This window comes from Hyalella azteca, unplaced genomic scaffold (genome assembly GCF_000764305.2).
Source record: "Hyalella azteca isolate HAZT.00-mixed unplaced genomic scaffold, Hazt_2.0.2 contig4627, whole genome shotgun sequence".
Taxonomy (NCBI): Eukaryota; Metazoa; Arthropoda; class Malacostraca; order Amphipoda; family Hyalellidae; genus Hyalella; species Hyalella azteca.
Genome location: NW_025934840.1, coordinates 299,676 through 309,282, shown reverse-complemented (window position 1 = coordinate 309,282; position 9,607 = coordinate 299,676). Strand labels below are relative to the sequence as shown.

Sequence of the window (9,607 nt, the reverse complement as noted above, 5' to 3'; positions counted from 1 at the left end):
CGAATTATTGTCCCTGAACTTAGCACCAGAAACTTTCTCTTCAGGAGAAGGCACTTCTTTGTTCTCCGTCTCAGCCAAAACAGTTCCACGGAAAGGTTTTGATAGCAATTTGTTCTCACGAATGTTGATGACATGCCTTTCTCTGTCCCCTCGTGGCATATCCTTGGCCTTATAGCCGACTTTAACGTACGTATTTTCCTTGTAAGCAGCTAAATTTTGGGATAGACCGTAATTTGCAGTTGGCTCCTTAGAAGAGCTCCTACCAGTGCCCATTGTCTGATAGAGCGCGGGCGAGAGGCCCAAAGCGGCTCCGGAGGGCGCATATGAAGACACAGAAGAGCCATAGGCCTCTACATCTCGCCGCAGAACGACCGGCATTGTCCGTAAGCTGCTCGCCTCAAACTCGGACGGATGCTGGCCGTTCTGCTGCCGTCATATCTCGATGCCTTTCCCAGTCGAACTCATGTAAGAACATTTCGCATCTAGAGGACCATTGCGGTAGAGATGGCTATCTTTAAGATAGGCTTGGTCGTCTTTCGGAACGCTTTGGTACGTGTGGTAGAGAAACTCATCCGCCATTATGTGTCTGGTAGAAACTGTAGCGGACGGTTCGTCATCGGATGGCCAGGGAGCCAGAGGACTTGGCGACCAGCCCAGTCCCCGCAGCTTCTCTGAGTTCTGCCGTCGACGGTATCTGAGGAAGGATTGGTTACAGTAATAATAGGACTTTATCGAGAGGGAGGCAAGCGAGGTCAATTTGTGGCATAATCTATTCGAAGACAACGCATATAATGAACATTTTATCCTTCATAGTATTGCGAAGAATGTGCATGACAAACCAGATTCAGAGGAGGTAATTAACAGAAGTTTAATAGCTCACATACGGTACAGTAGTTTGCATGTTCTCATACGGAAGTTGGAGGCCTGGAGCTGGTCTCTGTACCTAATCTGGTCTCTGTACCTGAGCTGGTCTCTGTACCTAATCTGGTCTCTGTACCTGAGCTGGTCTCTGTACGTGAGCTGAGTCTCTCTACCTGAGCTGGTTTCTGTACCTTCACTGGTCTCTGTACCTTCACTGGTCTCTGTACCTTCACTGGTCTCTGTACCTTCACTGGTCCCTGTACCTTCACTGGTCCCTGTACATTCACTGGTCTCTGTACCTCTGGTCTCTGTACCTTCATTGGTCTCTGTACCTTCAATGGTCTCTGTACCTTCACTGGTCTCTGTACCCTCACTGGTCTCTGTACCTTCACTGGTCTCTGTACCTCTGGTCTCTGTACCTTCACTGGTCTCTGTACCTTCACTGGTATCTGTACCTTCAATTGTCTCTGTACCCTCAATGGTCTCTGTACCCTCACTTGTCTCTATTACCAGAAGCTGGGGCGACTCTAAATTTTGTTAGGGTAGGAGTTCTTCCCAGTGAAAATTTACAGTCGCGGCACCTTCTGATTTGGATTACCAGTAGCTGGGGTGACTCTAAATTTTGTTTGGGTTAATTTAAATAACTCAATACTTTCGTATGAACAGTAACCTGTTTAACGACCATCAAGCTTATATCATCTTCTCGAGCATCAAGAATCAGAGCAAGATAAGCGAAAAAATATTACATGATTTTTTTATATATGTCGTGCCGAAATCGCGGAATTGTTGATTTTATGGAATCGGCAGCCAGCTTGCCGAATCTGTAGAATCAGAATTTCTATATTATAGGAATATGGGGTTAGGTCATCAGCCAAGTTCTTTTTTTAATATTAAAATATAAAGGAACTTGACCGAGCTAGACCTAACCTTTTCTAACTCTAATTGCCGATTTATGTTCGTTCTAATTCTAACTCTAACGTTCTATTTTCCGAATCAGCAAAAAAAGCTGATTGGTCAGATTCGGCAAACTGGCAGCCGATTTCATAGAATCGGTAATTCCGCGAATTCGGCACAACATATATAAGAAGAGATCTGTTTTATGGCGCTTTACATACCCCATACATCGGTGAACCACAAAAACACGTGTAATGGAATTGAAAATATGTCAGAAAATCACATTGGAACTTTCACACTTATTCTTTAAAGCAATCTAACTCTGATTAAAGATGAAAGAATTAGATCACCGCGGTATTAACGACCTTCGACGATCTTTGATTATCATCACAAAATTAATACTAATCGTGATATATTTGATCATCAAGGAACCTAATATGTGGCCCCAGCCTCTCGGACCGTCAGAAACACTGAGTATTTTGCCGCTGAGGGAAGCGCTGCCGACATACGGCAAGCAGTGCAGTTTAGGAGACTGAAATATCACAGCTATTTACTGGCGAAGCTGCGCGTTCCTTTTCATGCACATCTTCTCAGGAAAAGATAAAAGCTGGTGTGTGGAGAGGGCTGGATGAGAGGGGAGGTTGAGAGGGAGAACGTGAGAGGGGAGGTGTGGAGGAAGAGAATGTGAGGGCGTTGTGTCATGAGAAGGAATGTGAGGTATGTAAGTACGAGGGATGAGAGGTATGTAATTACGAGGGATGATAGTTGTGTAACTGCGGGGAATGAGAGGTGTGTAACTACGAGGAATGAGAGGTGTGTAACTACGAGAGAGGAGAGGTATATAATTACGAGGGATAAGAGGTGTGTAACTACGAGAGGTGATGGTTGGGTAACTGCGAAAAATGAGAGTTATGTAACTGCCTGGGATGAGAGGTGTGTAAATAGTTGAGAGATTAAGACGTGAAAACTATGGGAGGAAGTACATGGTACAGAGCTATGGTGGAGTGACATGATACAATGGGAAGGATTTAGAAGTGTATAACTGCAAATAAGAATATAAGATATCTTCGTGAAAAATTGAGAAATGTAACTAAACAAACGTTGAAATGAACATTCCTAATAGAAAAATAATAATAATATAAATAAAAAACTTCTAGACAAATTGCGGGGTGTTTAAGTTCAAGAAGACTTGAGAGGTTTATTACTTCGAGAAAATTGTGATATTTATACCTATAGAGCAGGACTGAGAGGCGTAAAGCTAAAAAGTATTTAGATTTTATAAAGTACTGAACGTGTGCGTAACAATCGAAGCATAACGTATGGAGTGTGTGACATGGCATGGATAAGTGAGATATAATTAAGGAGGCATGGAAAAGTGGCATGGGAAGAGCTATGGAAATAAGGAACCTTGAGCATGTACATCAATGGGAGTTTGGTCAGTTCACACAGTTCATATTTTATGCTTATATTGTTTAAACGTCGGATTTTTTATGTCAATGACTTCCCGTTATCTCAATCACGTTCCCTGTTCAGTACAATGCTTCAAGCTTAGCTGCTGAGGATAAAACATTAGGAAAATTTGATTGACTCCAAGACAATTTGATGATTCTTTTATGTATCGACATTAGATACTTTTAACAGATGAGTTTCTGGCTCCATTCACAATCATATATTCGCTTTAAAACGGAAAACTCAAACAAACATGCATGGATGTTGGTCGGAAGAATTATTTTCTGTATTGAAATTATTCATTTAAAAGGCAATTCTTAGATGTAAACACCCAACTTTTCAACAACTGCTGGTTACTCGAATTCTCCTAAATATGGCAGCTACTCCGGTTATACCTTGGCCGCAGTTTATCAGGAGTAAATTTTTTAGCGCATGTTCTCATTTATGAAAAAAATGCACTATTGTGCTTGCCATGTCCGTCCGTCTGTCCGTCCGTGACCTCAAGTTTTCGTCGACGAGAAAATGCGTTCTCTGTCACTCACTGCAGTGAGTACTGAGTTATATTTTTTAGCGCAACGCGAGTTTCTTGCGAAATGTTTCAGTATTCAGGGCCATGGCTGCTACAATACATATATTCACCAGACAATACACGGACGTGGCTGCTACAATACATATATTCACCATGCAATACCCGCCTACGCGTGTTAGGGGTGAAGGCAGTCCTTTAATGAGCTCTGAACATTCAAACAATAAGAGGCAAGTGCTAAAATATTCAGCGGGACGCCGACACGATGTAAGATGTGCACCCTTAGCACATGTCGGTCGGCATTTTGTACTGAATCTTTAATATGAAACTAGGACTTTGTGACGAATATCAATTATATAACTATATCAAAAATGAAATCTTATGGATAATGTAAATTGTAGAAAATAATAGCTTAGAAACTAAAATGTATAATTTTTTTAAGTTAGAATAGTTAATAGAAGTAAATATATTTTGCATATACAAACATTCTAATTAATACTCGTATATGCGCAGTTATACCTCATACTTGTATAATTGTATTATGCATGATGCTTGAATGTGAACATTATTTTATGCCATTTTGCGCATGCCACTTGATAACATGGCATAACATTTGTTGCGCGCATGACAATGTCATGTGATGATTGCATGCGCCTATCATGCGATTCATGTAAGCACATAACATAAAATGCATTTGTACGCAAATATTGGGATAATCAAATGTGCAAGTCATGTGATGGTAGAACGCTCGTGCCATGTGATATTTCCTTGCGCATTTCAAGTTATGATTTTATGAGCATGTCATGATGAATTTATCTACATGTCATGTTATTCATATTTGTGAATAACAGGCGATGCGTTATTCCGTATGTTATGAGATTCTTAAATGCTTATTTAACGCAGTAACGGCAGGGACAGTAGACGATGTGTCGTGCAGTAACTCAGCTGGCGGATGAGCGATAAAAATAATCAGAGGCGGCAATCCGTCGTGGCCTGAGACTGCTAAAAGTTATTCAACACTTGGCTCGGATTATTCATTCGTTAAGTGAACCCAATGTGAATATCTACTTAATTTTGACCCATGGCTTTTGGAATATTACGAGCACGTACACGTATTAGTGAGGCCTGGGACTGCCACGTCCGAAGCAAATACCAAGGATACCAAGGATACCAAGGATACCAAAGATACCAAGGATACCAAGGGTACCAAAGATACCAAGCATACCAAGCATACCAAGGATACCAAGGATACAAAGGACACCAAGGATACCAAGGATACCAAGGATACTAAGGATACCAAGGATACCAAGGATACCAAGGATACCAAGGATACCAAGGATACCAAGGATAGCGACAAGACGCTCCTGATCCGACACCTAAACCCTAACAAAATTTAGAGTCGCCCCAGCTTCTGGTACCTCAAATCAGAAGCTGGGGCGACTCTAAATTTTGTTAGGGAAGCGGCGCAGGCGTACATTTCGTAGGGTGGCCTGGGACTGCTACGTCCGAAACAAATACCAAGGATATCAAGGATAGAGACAAGACGCGCGTGCTCTGACACCTAAAGTGGCGCAGGCGGAGTGAAGGTCTCTCCAGCGAACTGTTATAGCTGCCATCCACGGCTGAGCTTCTAGCCGAACTTGGACACTTTGGGTAAAGAGTTCTAGACTTTCGGACAGACATCAGGATTTAAAGTTCGGACTAGAAGACGTAGTCATTTTGCAGACTTTCACGATTGACGCGACTGACTGTCATGATCGACTTCTGTTGCAACGGATATCGTGTCTTCGTCGCAGTGTCGAACTGCTCGCAATTTGAACAGGAACAGGAAAATACGAAAATATTTTCTCTGTTGAACCTTTCGTTGTACTTTTATAAGCATTCATAATTCATAATAATAAGCATTCTCTGGAAATTTTTAAAGTAAAATGGCAGGAGTATTGGCAAAGGAAAGAAGGATTTTTAAAGGAAAATGGCAGAATAAAATAAGTAGGAGGATTGAGAAGTGCAGATGCAAGTGGGAAAATGAGATTTTTTATCCATTATACAACAAAATTTTCTATGGAATATCAAACTTTTATCTATTTCAACATTTCCAAAAATTTAGGCACTTATATTGCAAAGAATTTCAAATCAGGTGATATTTTTTTCAAACCTTATCTTGAGTTGATCGAGTCGGTGAAACAAGAGGATTAAAAGTGGCCTCAAAAGATCGCTCCGACCAAACAAAACTGCGTTTTTCAAAAATTTTTAAAACGAGTAACTAGTGACGAATTTAGTGCTATAGAGGAAAATAATTCTAGTTAAAATGTAAATATTCTGCTCCGTTTGAATTATAAATATTTTCTTTCTGTTGTGGAAAAGATTAAAAACTTGCGGTGGTCGCTGAAGTGGGTGATTATAAAAGCCAGAACGACCGGCATGTTTAGTTATCAATCTATATATTACAAAACTTGATCAAGAAAGGTAAAAATTCTAAATAAGCGATTATAGCTCGATGATCAATAGAGCTAAATTATGTGTAAATACGCCTTGTAAGTTGCAAAAAAACGTATGCTAAATTATGTGTAAATACGCCTTATAAATACCAAAAAAAACCTGCGAGGAATTTTATAGTTAAAGAAATCTCAACCAATGAAAAAAAAAACCTACGAGGAATCTTATCGTTACAGAAATCTCAACCAACTTCTGGAAAATAGCAAGGTTCTTCTAGACTTTTCTAAGCCTTCAATATCGACTTCATCTTGCTTTTTTGTCGATATTCAACGAATAATATTTTGACTTTTGCATTGGAATTATCATGCAATCAAAGGCTTGCAACCTGGATGGAGATAGCCGCCCAGTTTGCCTCCAGCAGTTACATGAAAATTTTGAACCTTCGATGCTCAAAGTTTTGAACCTTCGATGCTCAAAATTTTGAACCTTCGATGCTCAAAATTTGAACCTTCGATGCTCAAAATTTTGAACCTTCGATGCTCATAATTTTGAACCTTCGATGCTCAAAATTTTGAACCTTCGATGATCAAAATTTTTAACCTTCGATGCTGAAAATTTTGAACCTTCGATGCTCAAAATTTTGAACCTTCGATGATCAAAATTTTGAATCTTTGATGCTCAAAATTTTGAACCTTCGATGCTCAAAATTTTGAACCTTCGATGCTCATCGAGCGCTAAAGGCTGTCCAGGATCAGAGTTTTTGGTGAGCGGATTTACAAGTCGGAATTGAATAGAGAAATTCCTGACAAAGCCAACACGAAAGAACGCCGTGCTGTTTCTACACTAAAATAATACAAAATAACACAACAGATAATAATAATTTTGTATTTATTTCTAACCAAATTCTGATTTTTCAGTGGTGTCATATTTCCATGATTTTGTACTTATGTCGATCCAAATTTCGTCACTCAATGCGTCATGTAACTTGATAATGAATGATTGAAACATTCTTAAAGAATATTGTCAATTTTCCTAATGCATGTACTCTTTTAAACAATACTTGGTTGGCTTGATTACACTTGTGCAAAGTATTGTTTAAGAGCTAAAAGTGATTTTCATTCAAGTTTAAATCATTATACACTTAGAATCATTACAAAAACGAATATTAAAACTGGATGAAGACGAATACATAAAACCGAGCGAAAAAAAGCACAGGCAACTGGCCATCTATGAGCGCCCGGAACGCACTCGAACAAATCCTCTTAACTCTTGTTATTTTCCCTCAAGCGAAAGCTCCGCAAGCCGAAAAAAATGAACTAGTAAGCGGCTCTCTTTTTTTACGTCGTTTGTTTCCACTCGGACGTAGAGAACATTTTACTTGACGGCTGAGGATGCACTCTCCCGGATCGACGTAGCGCCAACATCACGACATATAATAAAAATTTTTGTTCTGAAACTAATGCGAAACGTTCTATGAACTAAATTGAAGGTAAACGCCAACATCAAGATATACAATAACAATCGTTGTTTTAATACTAATGCGAAACGTTCGATGAACTAAATTGGAGTTAAACGCCAACATCACGACATATAATAACAGTCGTTGTTCTGAAACTAATGCGAAACGTTCGATGAACTAAATTGAAGTTAAACGCTAAAATCAAGATATGCAATTAAAATTGCTGTTCTGGAACTAATGCGAAACGTTCGATGAACTAAATTGAAGTTAAACGCCAACATTAAGATATACAATAAAAATTGTTACTCTAGAAACTAATGCGAAACGTTCTATGAACTAAATTGAAGTTAAACGCCAACATCACGACATATAATAAAAATTGTTGTTCTGGAACTAAAGGGAAACGTTCGTGCCATTGAGATGTCGAAGTTCTGCGATGAACTAAATTGCATTCAAATCATAGCACGTTTCAGCTTGCTCGTAGGAAAATCGCATATCAAAAAATCAATAGAACTGCTTCTCCATTGAAGAATAACTAAATGAATGAACACAGTTCAGCTTTAATTAATTTGTTAGATTGCTGTGTATACACATAACAAATAAAACACATTACACTACACCTTATGCAACATATATTTTGGCTTGGCATGTCAGTACAAGCAAGGCAGCTTGTGTACGCTACTGACCTGGAGAGATGGACGCCGCGGAGGTTGTCGGGCATGGCACACTGCACGTCCAGAATTGTGGTGTTGGGTTGCGCCAGCAGTTCTGCCAGCCATCTCAAGGAGCAGTTGCACACCAGGGAGTTATCCCTTAAGTCGAGAGCCTGCAGAGCATCCCAAGGTGCACTGCCTCCTTCAACAGTTTCCAGAGAGTTACCTCGCAAGTCCAGGGCCTGGAGATCGGCCAGAGGCTGGAACAGCGTCGCCGGGAGTGATCGCAATAACGGGTTATGAGACAAAGTCAGAGTACGAAGTTTACTACAGTGAACGAGGGCTGCGGCTGAGACCGATGACAGCATTGGACATCGTGAGATTTCGAGCGTTGTTAATCTTCTTAGGCCGACGAAAGCTCCGGCGCTTAATTCTGTGATATTATTGCGGCTCAGTGAAAGACTTTCAACACTGACGAGTGCTGATAAAGCCGAGGTCGGGACCGTACTCAATAAATTGTTGCTCAGGCTGAGCACTTCGAGAGCCTCAAGATAATGTAACGCGGCGGCATCTATGTTCTCTATGCTATTGCCATCTAATGATAGAGATGTCAAGCGGGGTAATGGCAAGTCTCCTTCTAAAACTTCAACGAGTCGATTTCTGCTTACATCTAAACTTTTCAGTTCTGATAGCTCCGTGAAGGCAGTGCCTGGCAACTGGCGGAAATAGTTTTCGCTGATATCTAATCTCTCCAAGTTGACAAGCCCACGAAATGTTGGCACGGCTAGACTGTGTAGTCTGTTATGAGAAAGTAATAATACTTGCAGTGATGGAGTGTGAGAAAGTGTGTCTGGAGGGATGTCCCTTAGTGCGTTCGAGCTGAGATCTAGCAAAGACAGCTTGGATAAGCCGATAAAGGATGTTTTCTCAACGGACGATATGTTGTTGTGGCTGAGCCTCAGCTGACGCAGTTCTCTCTGTGCCACGAAGCTCTCATGGCTGAGACCAGATAATAAGTTATGTGACAAGTCCAGCTTCTCAAGGTTCTCGTAAAAAAGAAGCTCCTGGTTTATGGTTCTCAAGCGGTTGTGCGCGAGGTTAAGATTCTTAAGGGCGGGATTCAGCAACATCGGTACCATGTTCAAGGTGACGCCGACACACTGCACCTCCGGCATGTCTTCGTTGCAAGTGCAACCTGAAGGGCAAAAGGCCGAGGCGGCTGCACCAACGACCAGCAGCAGCAGCCATCGCACCCAAATCATTCCTGAAGAAACAAGATATATTTATTATTACCTGTGAATAATTATGGACGTGCTTTATTTGATGGTT

At 40.7% G+C, this 9,607-nt stretch overlaps 2 protein-coding genes across 2 annotated transcripts in view; both read right to left on the bottom strand.

Annotated features, from left to right (window-relative positions):
• Positions 1-613: 613 nt before the first annotated feature.
• Positions 614-5,009, bottom strand: LOC108665339 (the record flags this gene model as incomplete). Its single annotated transcript, XM_018152085.1, has 4 exons — positions 614-694; positions 2,847-2,908; positions 3,541-3,568; positions 4,992-5,009. Coding segments are annotated over 4 exons (189 nt in total), but the record flags the coding sequence as incomplete, so codon positions are not given.
• A 450-nt stretch (positions 5,010-5,459) lies between these two features.
• LOC108665338 (leucine-rich repeats and immunoglobulin-like domains protein sma-10) overlaps positions 5,460-9,607 on the bottom strand; it is a 29,450-nt gene continuing 25,302 nt past the window's right edge. Inside the window, exons 3-4 of the mRNA XM_047880088.1 lie at positions 8,283-9,542; positions 5,460-5,533 (exon numbers count right to left, since the gene is read on the bottom strand). Of these exons, the coding sequence (XP_047736044.1) occupies positions 5,460-5,533; positions 8,283-9,540 (1,332 nt within the window). The 5' untranslated portion in view covers positions 9,541-9,542. The remainder of the gene's footprint in view (positions 5,534-8,282; positions 9,543-9,607) is intronic.